This window comes from Aspergillus niger (genome assembly GCF_000002855.4).
Source record: "Aspergillus niger supercontig An07".
NCBI lineage: Eukaryota > Fungi > Ascomycota > Eurotiomycetes > Eurotiales > Aspergillaceae > Aspergillus > Aspergillus niger.
This window is the reverse complement of record NT_166523.1, coordinates 1,169,438-1,185,828: the sequence shown is the minus strand read 5'-3', so window position 1 is coordinate 1,185,828 and position 16,391 is coordinate 1,169,438. Positions and strand designations below refer to the sequence as shown.

General features: G+C 49.5%; 10 protein-coding genes across 10 annotated transcripts; 3 read left to right on the top strand and 7 right to left on the bottom strand.

Annotated features, from left to right (window-relative positions):
• Nucleotides 1-76: 76 nt before the first annotated feature.
• An07g05500 (uncharacterized protein) lies at nucleotides 77-670 on the top strand (the record flags this gene model as incomplete). The annotated part of the gene is made up of 2 exons (XM_001391593.1): nucleotides 77-107; nucleotides 168-670. Coding segments are annotated over 2 exons (534 nt in total), but the record flags the coding sequence as incomplete, so codon positions are not given.
• A 640-nt stretch (nucleotides 671-1,310) lies between these two features.
• Nucleotides 1,311-3,476, bottom strand: An07g05490 (uncharacterized protein; the record flags this gene model as incomplete). The annotated part of the gene is made up of 1 exon (XM_059748479.1): nucleotides 1,311-3,476. One exon carries the CDS (start codon nucleotides 3,474-3,476, stop codon nucleotides 1,311-1,313), a length of 2,166 nt encoding a protein of 721 aa, XP_059600955.1.
• Nucleotides 3,477-3,676: 200 nt separating this feature from the next.
• Nucleotides 3,677-4,855, bottom strand: An07g05480 (uncharacterized protein; the record flags this gene model as incomplete). Its single annotated transcript, XM_059748478.1, has 1 exon — nucleotides 3,677-4,855. The coding sequence occupies one exon, from the start codon at nucleotides 4,853-4,855 to the stop codon at nucleotides 3,677-3,679; it is 1,179 nt and encodes a 392-aa protein (XP_059600954.1).
• Nucleotides 4,856-5,393: 538 nt separating this feature from the next.
• An07g05470 (uncharacterized protein) lies at nucleotides 5,394-5,601 on the top strand (the record flags this gene model as incomplete). Its single annotated transcript, XM_059748477.1, has 2 exons — nucleotides 5,394-5,457; nucleotides 5,534-5,601. 2 exons carry the CDS (start codon nucleotides 5,394-5,396, stop codon nucleotides 5,599-5,601), a joined length of 132 nt encoding a protein of 43 aa, XP_059600953.1.
• A 594-nt stretch (nucleotides 5,602-6,195) lies between these two features.
• Nucleotides 6,196-7,188, bottom strand: An07g05460 (uncharacterized protein; the record flags this gene model as incomplete). Its single annotated transcript, XM_059748476.1, has 1 exon — nucleotides 6,196-7,188. One exon carries the CDS (start codon nucleotides 7,186-7,188, stop codon nucleotides 6,196-6,198), a length of 993 nt encoding a protein of 330 aa, XP_059600952.1.
• Nucleotides 7,189-7,633: 445 nt separating this feature from the next.
• Nucleotides 7,634-8,283, bottom strand: An07g05450 (hypothetical protein; the record flags this gene model as incomplete). The annotated part of the gene is made up of 2 exons (XM_059748475.1): nucleotides 7,634-7,755; nucleotides 7,839-8,283. The coding sequence occupies 2 exons, from the start codon at nucleotides 8,281-8,283 to the stop codon at nucleotides 7,634-7,636; spliced, it is 567 nt and encodes a 188-aa protein (XP_059600951.1).
• An 896-nt stretch (nucleotides 8,284-9,179) lies between these two features.
• Nucleotides 9,180-9,956, bottom strand: An07g05440 (uncharacterized protein; the record flags this gene model as incomplete). Its single annotated transcript, XM_001391587.1, has 1 exon — nucleotides 9,180-9,956. One exon carries the CDS (start codon nucleotides 9,954-9,956, stop codon nucleotides 9,180-9,182), a length of 777 nt encoding a protein of 258 aa, XP_001391624.1.
• Nucleotides 9,957-10,618: 662 nt separating this feature from the next.
• On the top strand, nucleotides 10,619-11,679 carry An07g05430 (uncharacterized protein; the record flags this gene model as incomplete). Its single annotated transcript, XM_001391586.1, has 2 exons — nucleotides 10,619-10,783; nucleotides 10,843-11,679. 2 exons carry the CDS (start codon nucleotides 10,619-10,621, stop codon nucleotides 11,677-11,679), a joined length of 1,002 nt encoding a protein of 333 aa, XP_001391623.1.
• An 884-nt stretch (nucleotides 11,680-12,563) lies between these two features.
• On the bottom strand, nucleotides 12,564-12,899 carry An07g05420 (uncharacterized protein; the record flags this gene model as incomplete). Its single annotated transcript, XM_001391585.1, has 1 exon — nucleotides 12,564-12,899. One exon carries the CDS (start codon nucleotides 12,897-12,899, stop codon nucleotides 12,564-12,566), a length of 336 nt encoding a protein of 111 aa, XP_001391622.1.
• Nucleotides 12,900-13,829: 930 nt separating this feature from the next.
• An07g05410 (uncharacterized protein) lies at nucleotides 13,830-16,261 on the bottom strand (the record flags this gene model as incomplete). The annotated part of the gene is made up of 2 exons (XM_001391584.3): nucleotides 13,830-15,954; nucleotides 16,014-16,261. The coding sequence occupies 2 exons, from the start codon at nucleotides 16,259-16,261 to the stop codon at nucleotides 13,830-13,832; spliced, it is 2,373 nt and encodes a 790-aa protein (XP_001391621.1).
• Nucleotides 16,262-16,391: the final 130 nt, after the last annotated feature.

The window sequence follows — 16,391 nt, the reverse complement described above, 5'->3', positions numbered from 1 at the left end:
ACTCGAGCGCCTGCTCGGTAGCCGTACGTCGCTTCTCTCCCTCTGCTTGACACCTGATGACTAATCAGCATGGCAGATGTTATGGAACTGGACTACAATCGATGCCTGTATGAATCCATTTTAGTACTCTGTATAGCTCTTGTCCATCTTAACCCTAACAATTGCAGGTTTCCTCTCTTCGACCTGGCACATCAACACGGCGGGCCAATTTGCCGTCTCATGCATCGCAGTCGCCTTCCTCGTCGTTGTGCTCGACTTCCTCCGCCTCCTAAGCAAGCAATACGAGGAGCATCTCCAGCGACAATTCCAGCGCTACGTTGCAGCGCAAACAACATCGGACCGCATGCAGTTTTTCTGCGGCGACAGCCTGGAGCACGGGCCAACGGTGCTTACCTTCCGAGCCAGTCCCCTGCAGCAGCTGGCGCGGGCGCTACTGCACACGCTGCAGTTCGGGCTCGCCTACATTATCATGCTGATCGCCATGTACTACAATGGGTACATGATCATCTCCATCTTCCTAGGCGCGTTTCTGGGGAAGGTGTTCTGCGACCGGGGCGAGTACCGTGTCGTGGTGGCGCGGCCGGGGGCCAGGACAACGGATGCGACGAAGGCAATGGAGATGGAGCCGGGGAAACAGACAGAAGAGTGGACGACGGGTTGTTGTGGGTAGTTAGGGTATAGTTTATTTCATAGTATAACGAAAGCCCATCTTGTCTTGAGATTCAGATTGTCTCAGATTAAATTAATTGTAAAATTGGAGGGGGCCGTTGAGTGCTTAGTCATGATTGGTGTTGCTGCCTCATTATCATAGCCTTGTTGCCTGGCAATGCTTCTTTTGGCAGATCTTGTCAGAGCATTGCTATCTTCTGGACTTGCTAACTTGCTATTCCGAGGTACTTACTCACATCGCCGATGGTTATGGGTACCTTACTACCATCACGACAGCCACAGAAGAAGCTCTCGATGATTGAAAACTCATTGACCAGCTCATATAAGCTTACTGAATCTGGGGAACATCCAAATCTTGGTGGGACGTCCAGATCCTGCGTATTTACTAACATTACGTTATGAACTAAGATCAATACTATACATAAAATGCCTACCAGAATAGTAAATCTCGAAATAGCGAATAATATCAGCACGAGCGTGCTCGGGCCAAAACAAAGCATGTCTAGAAAATATTGGACTATAAGAAGGCAGATCACCAAGCATCAGCCTCAGAATCACAAAAACCCGAAATGAATACCAATCTCAATCAACAAATTGTGAACTAGAACTTCAGATGACCCCGCACTTGAAGGTGCGTTTACTCAGTAGGTTGAAGCTCGCTGGTGTAGCAGCTCCTTCAAGCAGGTAATGATCTTGTCCATGGAAACGCTGAGATCGGAGTCACTGGGGCCGGGTTGACTCTTGTAAACCTCGAAAGTGATATTGCGGGCCAGTGTTTCAACATCCCGGGCATTTGCCCAAGACCTGGTCCTCTGCAACTGGGCAAACAGGTCCAGCACAGTTGCATACTTCCCTTCACTAGAGCTAAGTCTTCGATCCACTTTGATCTGGAGCTTCCCTAGCTGCACTTCAAGATATTCAACACAATGAGCTGGGCTCATCGAGGGAAAGACAATATCAGTCGGAAACCGAGACCGTAACCCCGTGTTAATATGAAGTAGCCTATCCATCTCATCAGAGTAGCCAGCAAGGACAATCACCAGCTTGCGAGCGTAGCGTGGCTTTGTCATACAGTCGACCAACTCTCCAACAGCTTCGCTAGCAAAGCTCGAGCAGTTTCCACTGGACTCTCCCGCCAGTCGATAAGCTTCGTCAATGAATAGGACCTTTCCCAGAGCCCGCTCCAGAAATTTGATCACCTTGGGTCCTGTCTGCCCTACATACTCGCCTATCATGTCTGTCGCAGAGCAATCAATGACTTCGGACGTTGCAAGAAACCCCATTTCGTAAAATATGTCGCCAAGAATGCGAGCTGTAGTAGTTTTTCCGGTCCCTGGTGGGCCCTTGAAGACATATGCGAAAGGGATATATGGGCGCGGATCTACCCCCTGCAATCGCATCCCGGCCGCTACCTTTTGATGATTCCTGAAAAGGGAGATGATACTGTCCATACCGATCATCGGCGAGAGGTGTGATTCACATGCCTTGCTATTCCTGAAGGCCCTATCATACTCAGGATCGAAATCGACGGCCTCAATCTTTCTTCCGTTCCGGTCCGTGACACCCCTTAGTCGCTTGTTAAAGGCCGCTTTCGCTTTACCAAGCAGATTCTCGACATCACCTCCATTCCCGAAATTGGGCCGGTCTCGAGCCTGCGCAAGGACTTCTAGGGCAACTTCTCTGGCATGATCAGTAGCCTCGATTCCATCACGCGACATCTTCAGGTCAAGGATCATGGCGAGCTGATCAATGGTATAGTCTTGAAAGTGAAAAGCCTCCTCTAGTGGAAATCGACGTCGTAGACCAGGGTTGCTGTTGTTGAAGAACTCCTTCATCAAGTCCGGATACCCGATAAGGATAATACAACGGTCATCCCCCGGTCTATTCGAAATGTTTGTGACTAGCGTATCCACAACAGCGAGCCGGAACGAATCTGAGCAATTAGCTCCATGCCCTGTTCCCTGATAAAGCATATGCGCATCATCGATGATGAGGACCTTGCCCTCAGTAGCACGGAGTATTTCCTTGGTGTTTGCTTCTGAGTCGCCGATATATTGTCCGATGAAATCAGATGGATTTTTCACCACAACCTCGTCACCAGAGAGGAGACCAAGTTCGGCAATAATCTGCCCATATAGCTTGGCAGCCGTCGTCTTGCCAGTACCTGGAGGACCCAGAAACACCTTGTTCAAAGGCATATCAACTGGAGGTAGGTCATGAATCTCACGGTGATAATTGGTGTTTGCTCTATGCACAAGTTCATCGACCATCTCTTTGACCTCTCGAAGCTCGATCATACTTTGCAGTTGCTTCCAGGCCTTGCTGTCTTTCCACCTGTTCCCTGGTTCCGGGCCGACAAGGTCGAATTTTGTCAGGAAGTTATAGTTGGGAGCTTTCCCACGCTTGGCAGCCGTATCTCCTATTGACTGTCGGAGCCGCAAAGCTTGACGATTCATCACCTGTTCCAAAGCAGCGCGCAGAGCAAGCATATTACTGAAGTCTTTTTCTGATCGCATACGACAGATCCGACGGGTAACGATCTTAAGATATGGTCCATCCCAACCTCCGTCAACGTGCAATTTAGTCTTCTTTAGTATGCGAATCAATAGGCGATGGATCTCTTCATCAGAATAGTCCTCGAGGGCCAGCTTTAAGGTAAACAGGCGAGACGCTCCAGTGTCACAGAAGCCTTTGTGCGGTCCTATAAGGATCACGGCAATATCTCCAATGTAATTTTGCATGAAGGTGAGAAACACGTCAGTTGCTCTTGAATTTGATGTAAGCTGGTCGGCCCGGTGAACGAACATGACCTGGAGAGTATCAGTACTCGAAGGATGTGTTTTAGAAAACAGAAACACTGATCATACACCATGTTCTGGGCACCAACGGGTAAGACTAGAGCATTCTAGACGCCACCCTAAATACGGACTTTCATTTCGCACCACAAGGTCAAAACAAGCAAGAAACTCTGCATACAGCTTGGCCACAATTGTTTTTCCTATATTCTTCAGTGAAAGTTCTCACAGGTGGATGAGGACGACTGACCAGTTCCTATATTTCCAGTGATAATTATACCATAATGGACTTTCTTGAAGTCTTCACCCCGCGATTTACCAGCCTCGATCCTGGCTTTGATGGCCAAAAATTGCGCCTTGACACTTTCCTGACCAATAAGACACATGACGCGGTCCATCAACCTTTCTAGCCTCTTTTCATTCTTGGAGGGCTGCGGCCTGGCTGGTAGCCTTTTCTGTCTAAGCCATCCCAAGCGGGATGGCGAGTCATCGTCCATGTCGTACACGTTGGCTTCAAGGTCTTCAATGGCTTGATCATCAAACTTCAGGTCCATATCACTCCTATCAGCATTGTCTTCGTCTTCTGGTAGATACGTCCATGCTTTGAGAAAGTAGTCGCTATCTGTGCTAGAAACAGATTTGGTGTCTTCGTCATCTTCATCGCGCTGGCTCTTGTCTTCTTCACCGTTAATTCCGTCATTCCGATTGTCGCTACTTTCATCGTCACTGTTGCCTTGACTTCTATTATCACCGTCTTCTTCAGCTTTGTCATTATCGATTTGGTCGCCATCCGTTTTGTCACTAATTTCCTCGTCGATCTTGGGGATTCGGTCGTAATATTGGCCGTCAGTTTTGTTGTCTTCAAGTTTGTTTGTTTCGCTCTCTTTTTTGTCTGCATTAACCCTCTGCTCTTCGCTATCAGAGAAGTTTACCTCTCCGTTCAGTTCTTCGGGATTAACGCTCGAATTGCTTTGGTTGACATCTTCCTTTTCGCTAGACAAACTTGGTACTGTTGGTCCATCCTCGTCAACGGGTGTCTCAACAGCTGCCTCATCACCTGGTTGGCTTCCTTCTTTTGTTGTATCGTCCGTCTCCCCGTTTGCAACATCACCGCATGATGCCGTGTTTTCCGTATTGGTAATTTCTTCCGACGAGTCTTCCTGGGAGTTATCTGGCACAGTGCCCTCAAGGTCTGAAGAAGATGCCTCGTCTACAACGGTGTTATCAAGGTGCTGCCATTCTTCAGAATTAGAATCCGCTCCCGTTGACTTTTCTTGGCCTTCTTCATCATTTTGCTGGCTGCCGCATTCTTCCTTGGTTATCGGGGTCGGTCCCTCGATGATGGTGTCCACGTCGATGTCCTCATCTGATAAACCCGGTTGTTCTCCCATTTTGCCGTCAGCTATCTAAGCCCTGCAGGTAAGTAAATAGAAAAAAGCCCAATGAACGAACAGACTTTCCGGAGAGGATGTTCAAGATACTTATAGGATGCATAACCATTAACCATTCATCAAGGCCTATATTGTTGTTTCTTTGGGGGAAAGTCTCATTACTTGTTGGGTAGGCAGCGACGCTGTAGCCTAGTGATTAAGTGAGAGCAGCCACCTCACGGCGCATGTAATTAAACTGAGATCATCTCATAATCTGCATGATTGGTGCACTCTCAGAGCTATTTACCCCGCATACATGCAGCAAGCACGCCCGTAACCTTATCACAACCGGTGAGGCTCAGTGTGCTCAGTCAGACAAGTCCCTGTCATTGGGATCAGTATTATGGCGCCTTCGGGGAAATAGTTGATCTCCGACACATACGTATGATGGTGTAGAGTGTTGGTTGGTGATTCATGTCTCACGCAAAATGCGTCCGGTTACTGAGCAGTATAGGCATTTCGACCTAAATATTGCGTAACAAATCTGTGCGCATAGATCATGTATGGTTTTAGCCACCAAAGCAGGCAGCATTGTCTGCCTGAGCCAGCAGAACTGGCCGCAGGTTCAGGTGGATCCACACCCCTTGCGTGGCCGGGCTGGGGGGAAAACAAGTAGAGGGCCTCTTTGGATTGTGATAGGTTCCGCGCCAGTTGCGGTCGTGATCTATGAGGTTCTGATGGGAAGTGTGGCGAAGGACTTTTGGTAGGGATGCTGCTGAGTTTCACATTTTCGAGTGTCGGGTCCAATCAAAGGCAGCATTTTACCGCGGTGGTATTAGTCACCGTAGTAGGAATACACTTAGTCTTGTCTCAGTTGATTCAGTGAAGAAATAGTGGTGAAGCGAGTCAACAGCGCAGCCTAGCCATCTCTAGATGCTTGCATACCTAACTCATGAATCAGATATCAGTAGGCAGAATAGATGCGAAGAGCAACTGGCATTCTTTTTGATCGATCATGAGTCTTCGCAATCCTCCTCACTGCGGGTGGTTGGGGAAGGAGCACCTCACATTCTCACAGCGGAGGCAAAGGAGTTGGAGGCTCCAGCTCCCTCGTACCACTTGTACACACTCGCAACCTCTCCCCACCCGGTCAGAAGCTTCTTGCTTACCTGCCATGAGGCTGGCGCCACCGTTGGCGACTATACATCTCTATTGGTTAGTTATAATGCTTGGACTCGGTTATTCAGCCATTTTACTTTGATATGATGAAGAGATTCGAGAATAATTGCATAAAAATCTGCAGCCCCAGACATAACATCACTTCATATACCTTGTTGGACAATAACTCAGCGCCTGTGCACTCAGAGGTGGCTAAGCTGGTTCCGAGGCTTCTGCCCAATGACAATGTTCAGCTGAGGCGCATATCCATGTCTTAACACCTCGTCCCGCAAATCGTCCAAGAAAGCATCGAACTCAGCCGGAGTCCTCGCCACCCCAGGAATACCACCAGGAGGCATCTTATGCCCGAGGCTGCGGTATCCTTCCACCAATAAATAAGCAGAGGTCACTTTCCACTGCTCCTCTCTAGCTACTGCACCATACCCTATAGCGAACGAGGTCTTGGTGATGTTCACGAACCCAGAGTGTCGCAGCAATTCCTCCAGCTCATAAGCAATATAGGCATTCATTCCGAAAGCATCAGTACTCCACTTTTGCATTTCCGACATCTTAGCGAGGTTAGGGAACTCAACAGGGTCAAATGGTGCGTCACGATCTACCCATTGGGCTTCTACGAGCTGAATCCAGCCTCCAGGCTTCAACACTGAACGCAAGTTTCCCAAGGCCTGTGACCATTCCGCGCTTTTCAGGCCCCATATAAGATATCGTTGATGAATGATGTCGAAGGTCTCTGGTAGGTGCAGATGCTCTGGAATTGGCTCGCGGACATCATGTTTCTGAAGATCCACAATCGGTCCATCGGCAGATGGGGGCGGGAAAAGCGCGGAGCCAATGTCGATGCCATGAAGGGACCATTTCTGATTGGGATAGTGCTCTGTTAGAGAACGAAGCCAGGTTCCTGCTCCAGACTCATCGATCAACGCAATTCTATCGAGGATATATGGGCTCTCTCCTTTCCACTTACCGTCCGCTGCACCAGCATCCAGAATCCTCAGGGTTGCATTGCTCTCCAGCGGCGTGCTCAGGAGAAGACCTCCTGTAGACGACAGAATTAAGTTGTGCTGCCGTTGCAGACGATCGATCTCCCGTTGGTGGTGAGGGAGGTTATAAATCCCTTCGGTTCCAACGAAAGCGTTGCCTTTTGGGGCGCTGGAAGTGGATTTCACAGTGGCCATGATGATCCGGGTTGGAGACCCGATGAGAACTCTTCCTGACACGTTTCCAAGGCAGTAGGGCCTATTTCTAGCCTTCAAAGGAAAGCGGGGTTTTCAGCCGGGTGGAGCTGTTGTGATGGATCCTGGGCCCTTAATTCGGTAGTTATAGCTGGCGTAGCATGTGCTTCATTCAACAGCACCAGCGATCCAGCTGGGGAAGCTTTCTGTGTCGTATGAAAGGGACGATGTAGCAGATAATAACTAGGTCACTATGGGCCTAATCTAGAATGGACTACATCATATGACAAATGCTGACTGCTAGACTAAAACGATATATCGGACAGCCGATGGAGGAATATGTCCCAGAATCATACTACCTATAAAGGCGGCAATTATGCTCCACTCCCATTACCCCCTTTTCTACATACTCGACCACAGTCTTCCTTCTCCAACATACTCTCCTCCATCAAATCCATACCCAGTCCCATAAACCCAAGACCATCAAATCCCCCCAATAAGACAAAGACAATATAACCCGAAAGACACCCTCATCACTCTCCTCCCCTATCCCTGCCAACTCCCAGTAATCTAATATAATATAGTCGTCTACCGACAATCAAACGCCACCCTACAACACTGCCAATCCTTCAACCCGCCAGCACAATCCTTACATGCCATCTTCTTCCCCAGATCCGTTTTCCGTCCGGCATACCAAGCGTCGCCCTCCGGCTTAATCCCACCGCCCTTAACATCGACTTCCACCGTCCACGGCAGCAGCGAATGCAAAGACCAATGGCCCGTATCCATGCTCTGCGGGAGGGCTCCAAGTCCCCTGCAGGAGCGATCGTAGACGTAAGTCTCGCGCAGCTGGACCCGGCCGTTGGGTGCATATGTGGCGATTCCCAGGTTGCAGTAGTTTGCGCCTGTTGGGGTGCAGAGGTCGGAGACGAGGTTGTAGGGCGCAGCAGAGGAGATGATGTTGGGGGTGGAGTTGATGATATTCGCGGCGGATTGGGTGGCGTCGTGGGCGACGTCCAGGGCGGCGGTTAGGGGGTTGGTTGGGTGGGCGAGGGTGAGAGGGAGAAGTAGGGGGAGGGTGGCGAGGAGGAGGTTCATTTTGGGTACTATTTAGTATTTATTATAAGGTAGTAGATTGTGTTGTTTGTTGTTTGTTTGGAATTCCTGATCTGAGTTGTAGGTGATGAGATTGAAGTAGATTGTGGTCCTATATATAGGTTGTTTGTCGCTTATGATGGCTCATGTTGGGCTCTGACTCGGTTTCAGTCATGTATCTGCCTAGTTATCGGTACTTGGTCAATTGACTAACTCGTATATGCACGATGTTAGGCGTATACGAGGAATGTACAAGTTCAATCTGTCTGGGGGATTGCAAACCTGTCTATCACAATTGACGGGGCAGTGTGGGGGTATATACCCGCACAGCAGAGAACTGAAGGGCTGAATCACCCTCCAAAAGGTGATACAGCCGTTCGGATAATGAGGTAATGTGCATGTGGACGTGAATGACCCCGATATGTCCGGGGTCAAGTCTTGGTTGTGAGATCAATGAGGCGCCGGCTCCTAGTCCGGGATTCAATGTCGGGTAGTATATAAGGGAGAACTCGACCATGTGTGCCTAATTTGTACTACAGTTCACTGCTCGGTTGTAGCTTCTTGATGGTGATTGGACAGTTGCTGTTCTCTTTTGGCCTTGAATTTTACGCGTCTGCATCCTGTGTCAAGTTACTGGTTTTCAGTGTAGTTGCCTGGTCTGATGAGACCAGCCAGGCGTTCAAGGAAATATTTAGGGGAGATTTGGTAAGCCTAGCTCAGGGTGTTCATATTTCTTTTGATGCTGGACATAGCAGAAATGGTGTTGGGACCCTAAATTGCGTGCCATCCTGGTGCCAGGGAGCCAATAGATGAGGAGTTGGGTAAGATATTTACAGTAAGTGTCCTGCATATACTCAAGATGGTGTATTTTCTCCTCCAAGGGAGTGCTGCTTATGTACTTAAACAAGTAAAGCACCCGAATCCGTACTCACTATCCGCCCGGTAATGTTCGTATCCTTCATCAAATATAGATAAGCCTCTGCCACTTCTTCCGGCTGAGCAACCCTTCCCGTCGGATTTTTCGCTGCGGAAAACTGGCATATCTTTTCTTGCTCCTCTTCACTCATCAGATTGTTCCATAGGGGAGTTTTCACCAGTCCAGGACTCACAGCGTTAACACGTATCGGCTTCAAATCCACCGCTAGATTACACACAACACTGCAAGTACCACCTAAGTATCCAGCTACCGCCGTCCAGTTGGGCATCGGATGTTCCCAATTAGTTCCTGTCGTCAAGGTAATTGATGAATCCGGACCCGGGGAGAGGTATCGAGAGCCAATCTTGGCGACGAGTACGGCCGCGAAAAAGCGCACTTGACCGGCAGCGATGAGCTTCTCCCGAGTGATTTCTTGCACGGGCATGATGGCTGGCGCATCGGTTGCGGTGAAAACAATGTGATCAACTTGGTTGGTCTTTTGGAATAGCGCTTCGAAGTCTTCTTCGATCGTGTCTTTGGAAAGATCGCAGACGTGTCCTTGGAGCTGGGCATTTGGGAATTCCGACTTGAGATCCTGGACGGTGGATTCAATGCGTTTGCTTGAGGATGAAGACACAGTGACTTTGGCTGATGCGGCTAGTGAAAGCTTGGCCACACCCAGGCCTATGCCGGAGGTGCCTCCGAAAATCAGGACATGCTTGCCCGCGAGTTTATTGTAGTTGTAGCTGCCGGAGGACATCTTATCTGGCCGAGGAGCTTGATGATGGCAACAACTAGTTCAGGTCTAGGGGAACTGAAGTTCAGGCTGGTATGATTCGCTAGATTAATCGCAGAATAGCTGAAGATGTTGACACTCATGACGTGTATGCGCGCTTAAGTCCGCGGCAGCCGGTGGGGGCATCTGTTTCCAGACGGATACTATCCCCACACGCCCGGTCTCCGATCATTATCTCCTTTTCTCGGGGTTAGAACTAGCGACGAAATGCGAAAGATTCAACCTGTCCAATTAATGATGAGCAAGAAACCCAAATAACTATTAGTGCTTACTTTACATTCCAGAGAAGAAATCAAGCAATGCCTAGCTGCGGTCTCATTGTCAAACCCGAGGATTCCGAGCGCAAACATGAGATTTGTAAGATGTGTTTGCATCTGATGTGATCATGCAAACAACCAGCCTAAACCACCTCGAAAAGCAAATCACATTCCAGAATACCCCTCTGACAAACAGAGCAAACCAGACAAATACTGTTATGGGATCTACACGGTGTCCGACTTGCCCATCCAACAATATGATCTTTAGCAGACCATAAATATGGCCAATTTCCTGCTGAAACGATGCTGCTGCCTACTTCATCACCCTCTCCATCATACAGTCCGGCTTCTACTTGAAATCCTGACAGAATGCAGTCACCCTTGGCGCAGAAAAGACTGGCCGGTTTTGACTTGGTCCAAACCAACTATAAGACTGTCGGCGATCACAATCTCCGCGCCGATCTCATCATTCCCCAGTCGTCATACAACACCGGCAAGCGGCCAGTTATCATTCATTTTCATGGCGGTGGTTTCGTAAGTAGTCCACTCACTAGTCCGGCACATTCAATACGTTCGATACTAACTTCCAGTAGCTAACCGGAGACTCGCTCTTCTTTGAATGGTTTCCTCAATACCTCTTCGACATCGCGAAACAGCACAATGCGGTGATCGTATCTCCGAACTACCGCCTCTTGCCCGAGGCTACCGGCCTTGACTTGTTCGATGACATTGAGGATTTCTGGATCTGGCTGCATTCGCCCGTGGCGGCAGAACTCCTATCATCTCAGCCTAATCCAACAGAACTTGACCTGGATCGCATTATCACTGCCGGCGAATCCGCCGGGGGCACACTGAGCATCTGTCTCGCCCTGGCTCACCCAGAGGAGATCCGGGCTGGAACAGCAGCCTTTCCTGGCATGCTAAGTGCCCCTGTCGAGGATGTTTCCGTACGAAAAGACCGGCCCCGTCCGAGCGGTCTGTCTCTGGAAGAGGCAAATCGACTTGTGGATGAAGCGATCAAAGACAGTGAACAGGGTGTAGTCCAGTCATCGCTTACGCCACCTGAACGGTTGACTTTAATGCTTGCTTCTCTTGAGTCTGAACGCCTCTACGAACTCTACGAGCGTGGGACTGAGAAAGACCCCCGACGGGCACTGCGGCACCCTATGGAACGGCTGGATGAGCCGGACGTCAAGTTTCCTCGTGGAGGTATCTCTATCCGACACGGCCTGGATGATGACATCGTGCCTCCGGGGATTAGTCAGGCTTTCGTGGACAAAGCAAGGAAAGTAATGAAGGGGAAGCCGGGAGGGGATAAGATTATTTTGGCATTGCGGCCAGGGGGTCATGGCTTTGAAGGCGAGACTAGAGGGGACGAGGAGTGGCTGCAGGAGAACTTGCGGGCTGCTATCGAGGCATGGCTGGAATAGACCCCACTGGACATGGTATACCACGGCGTGTAAATGTTAGAAGCCTTTCCGGCCTGCATATTGTGCGGGGCTTCAGGTCGGACTTAAGCTAGAACATCTCCATTTTTTGATAGATCAGCTGATAATCTAAATACTGATAATGTACCGAAAATTGGGTCTATTCGCTTCTCTCGATCAATCACAATCCGATGCTCAGCACTTTACAAGAGTACCAACCTAGTATACAAAAGTAGTACCAATCTAATATAGAAAAGTACAGTCATGCGGTCCAGTTCGATCGCCCCTCTCACTGTAGCTTAGTTACTAACATAACTTCCCTTCACTCTCACCATCTTTCAACTCTTCAACATTCGTCTCAAGCATTTTCTCTCCCAATGATATCTGTCAGTTCTGCTCCCCAAGCTAAACGGCGGCGCACCGCGCTGGCCTGTGAGGAATGTCATCGGCGTAGAATTCGGTACGTCACATCCACCCATCCACTATTGATCATATATCCCCCAGATGCAATCGAAGCTCACCTTGCGCATCCTACGATCAGTTGAAATCTCGCCTGCAAGTATCCTGCTGATGAGCGCCGGGAACCTCAAGACATACCCGCAGTCGATGCACCCGCCGCGTTCGAGTCGCATGGTCTGTCAAAAGGATCGAGTCACCATCTATCAGAATAGTCTGTCCAGGTGTCCGCGCGACGGTCTAGACATCCACGCCTGGTTCAGGCAGCTGGGAATGGTATAACCAACCCATCATCTTCTCCTTATACCCAACAATCACAATATACTACAGTACTCTCTATTTCGTAATATCCATGATCACATTTCATTACCATTACCATTACCAACAAACTAAACACACATTATCCCCTCACTAAAAGACAAGAGAAGACTTTAATAAGTCCCATCCTCCCAGTCCCCCTCATCAGCATCCTCATCCAACTCCCTAATAGCCCTAGTCCCGCCTGCAGCACCCATTCCACCCTGAGTATCCATCAACGCGGCCTCCCGACCCGCAGAATCGAACCTCCGTTCTTCGAACACCGGCTCCTCGCCTAGATTTTGGTATCCGGTGCGGACGGTAGTAGCGCCGGTGGGATCGGTGTGTGAGGTAGTGGCGTAGCGGTGGCCAGTTGTTTCGGTTTGGGGGTTGTTGTTGTTGGTGGTAGAGGAGGAAGAGGAGAAGGAGGAGTAGGCGGATGAGGAGGAGCTGGAGGTGCGGTAGGACATTTTGTTTGTGGTGGTGGTGGTGGTGGTGTGGTTGTTTTTTGGTGGTAGGATGGATAGATATCCGAGAATATTGAGATAGATTGTATCAATTGATAATAATACAATGAGTATAGAATGGCATAAGCTTCTGCAGAATAATAATTCAACAATAAGCATTGTCCTTGAAAGATCCAAGGGTACTTATACCCACAGCTCCATCCCAGTGGCAACAAATGTGATGTCATCCCCTCTCCCCCAATAACAACAACTATCTCTGCGATCCATCCGTACCATGCAATAAGAGAGCATGAATGGGTCCCCGCACGGGCTATATGTCAATCAATGGTTCATCATGAAGTCAATCTGAATCATGGTATCTTTGTTATTGGTCCGTGATTATCTCATTTGTTTCGGGTCTTGGCCTTCGATTCTTCCATTGGGGTTCTAGAACTGCTGGTGGTTGCTGGGCTTGCGTAGGTGGGATGCTTGTTGTGTTGGGGACTTTCCCTTCCTGGGACTGTGTGTACTGGAAGATGTTGGTTCTGGCTGTTTGTTGATTGCTTGTGTGGATAGCTGATATCATGGCTGGAGGTTTGTGCTGTTTATCCGCTTGATGCCCCGACTAGCTGTCACAGGAAGACTATTCAGGCTTGGTGTTCCTGGGTCAGAGTCTATAATCTAGTTCAGTCAATTACTATCAGTATTGCTTCATATGCTTTGGCCTTTTGATGAGTAACATTGGTATCATAAAGATAGCTAGCTATCTGACATAAGAATGAAAAGCTACCTAAACCGAAAGAAGAGACATGAAAGAAAGCTATCTAAAGCAAACACTTGAACCTGCCAGAGACAAGAAAAGAAAATCATCCTATTTAGAGAAAAGAAAGATGTAGCACATTGCTGTCATCAAACCATAACACGCAAGAGAAAAAGAGAAAAAACAGTATCTATCTAAGACACGTAACTAAGGGCATATCTTTTCATGCCTCGACCAGATCCTCCAATATCTATCGTATTGAGCTCTCGGCTCAGAGCATCGTAGCTTTGATCAATGTTTCCATAACTTTTGGTTGGGAGGCCAACAGGGACCTTAGATGGTATAGGTGGGTTGTTTGCCTCGGCATATAGCCTTGAGGGAGAATTAGAGTATGCTTCGGACATGGACTTGCGATGTCCGTAGTCCTTGGGTGGACTGTCTCGATGAACGGGGCTGCGGAAACGCACAACAACTCCCGGCTTTTTGGTTTTTCGTTCGGGCTCAGGGGCCCAGGTATTGGTAGGCAAGTGGTCGGAAGGATCGATTTCTCGACCATCATCCCCTATAATGGGGCCTGATTCTCGCGCTGCTGGCTCTCGCGCCGCTTCAGGCAGGTAGGAATCGGGAGAGAATGGAACAGGAGACACCTCCCGGCCCCTCATCGAAGGGGGTCGGGGGCTGACTGATTTTCTTCGGGGGACAAGTTGATTATTCGGGGCTGTCGAAGTTCGACTCACGAGAGACCGAGTATCATGAGGTTTCTTCAGAGGATTTTCGTCGTAGATACCATGAGAATGCCTCCTGTGGTCATCAACTGGCTTATGAACCATTTGCAGCGGATTCTCATCGAAGTTACCGCTCCTTCGTCTGATTTCTCGCTCATACGCCGCGCGATCCGATTCGGCTGCTGCAAGTACTGGATCAAAACCAGGGACTAGACTTGCTGGCACCGCGTTTGTTGTGGCCACGACCTTTTCCTCCCGTCTGCCTCTGGGATAGTCCCAATTGGGATCCCACGACGGGGTCGTATACAGACTGTTGTCCGAAGCAGGCTTTTCCATCGGCTCAGGCATGGTAACCTGCGGCAGAGGAGCTGGTTGCGTGTACGCCTGAGGGACAGGTTTGGGTATCACTGGCACTGGTTGGCTGGTTGGCACCAGTCCTGAGCGATGGGCGGGTGGAGGGGGTGGAAGTCCGTCTTCTTCTTCGTCCTCAACACGGGGTTGCATCATCGCGTATGACAGGGAAGACGGCTGACTGTCGGTGAGAAGTGGGGGGGTATATCCAATTTGTGCATATTCACGATAATGCCCGTAGGCCGGCTGTTGCGCACTTGAGCTTGTCGAGGCAAACGAACTGCTGTCTGGTATTTTTGTGTATTCAGCGTGATAAGAAGGACATGAACTCGTATTGTACGAGCTCGTGGCATTGCCGGCGAGTGAGTTGCTGCTACTGTGAGGCGGCGCCTGGCTAGCGTACTCAATTCGGTGAGGGTTTGGAAGGAGTGGAAGCAGGCTGGAGCTGTCGCTCATCGGCGGATTGCTATGCTCAACATGAGGCCTCGAGTACTCATTATTCTGATAATTTGGCAACGAAGTCGTGCTATGAGTGGCACCTGAACCGCTATCCGAAGAAGTGATAGGGTAGGGACATGGATTCGAGTGGTAGGATCCCGTGGGAGTGCCAACGACTAAACTGTTGCTATCCAGTCGTTGCGGGTTTGCATATTCTCTATGATTGTATGTAGGAAGCGAGGTGGTGCTATCGCTCATTCCAGAGCTGCTGTTATCCACTCTTGGCTGTCTGAGGTCTTGATGGTGGTTGTGGTTGCTGTGGTGGTTGAAGGATGCAGCCGAGTTCGTGCTATCATTGGCACGAACCGGTGAGCTACTCGATGTGCTTGAGTGCGCCGAGGATCTCGGGCGAGGATCTGAAGGGAGCGGGCGTCTTTTGACATCTTTCAACTGCCTGGGACCGGAGAGGGTACCAGGGCTAGCCGGCACTGGACCTGAGCTGAAAGATGCAACCTTCTTCGGGTGGTGAGACTTCTCAGCTGCGGGAGTTCTTCTTTCGATCACCGCTTCATCTTCGGGCCTCGTATCATAGTAGGTCATTTCAAGTCTGACTTCGCCAGCGTATTTTCCACGGTATTGCAAGGGATGCCAGTGGTCGTTCTGGCTGCCGCCCGGAATGATCAGATCACTCAGATCGACCCACGTCTCTCCAATGAGATCGGTCTTTTTCTCATCGTTGAATACGGAGACTTTGAGTCTATAGTAGTCTGGAGATTCGTGTACGTTGAAGCGAAGTTCATCATCCCTACGTCAGTCAGCACCGTCTATATGACGTCCGAGTTCAGATGGTGGCAAGATACATACCATTTGGGAGTTTGACCACCTCGCAGGTCTGTGCCAGTTTTCTTTGCTTCTTTTCCAAGGCGCGCAGCACAGTAAGGATTCTGCTTGCCCATTGTTTTTCTGTTTGGTAGGTTTTTGGCCCGGTCGGCGACGACCACCAACGTGCCAATAATTGGGCCATCCACGGACATATCCGCGAAAATGCCCGCTGCATGAGCAGTATGACCCATTGCCATTAAGCCCCGCTTCGGGACTTTGGCGTCCATCATGTTGCTAGACTATCCTAGGGAGAAATATAATGAAGGAGTGACAAGACGCAGTTCGGTTTGGGGTGGATTGACAGAGAACGTGAAGGAGAGTAACGAAGGACAGATGAGCGTTGGTTGGATGGTTTTGTTT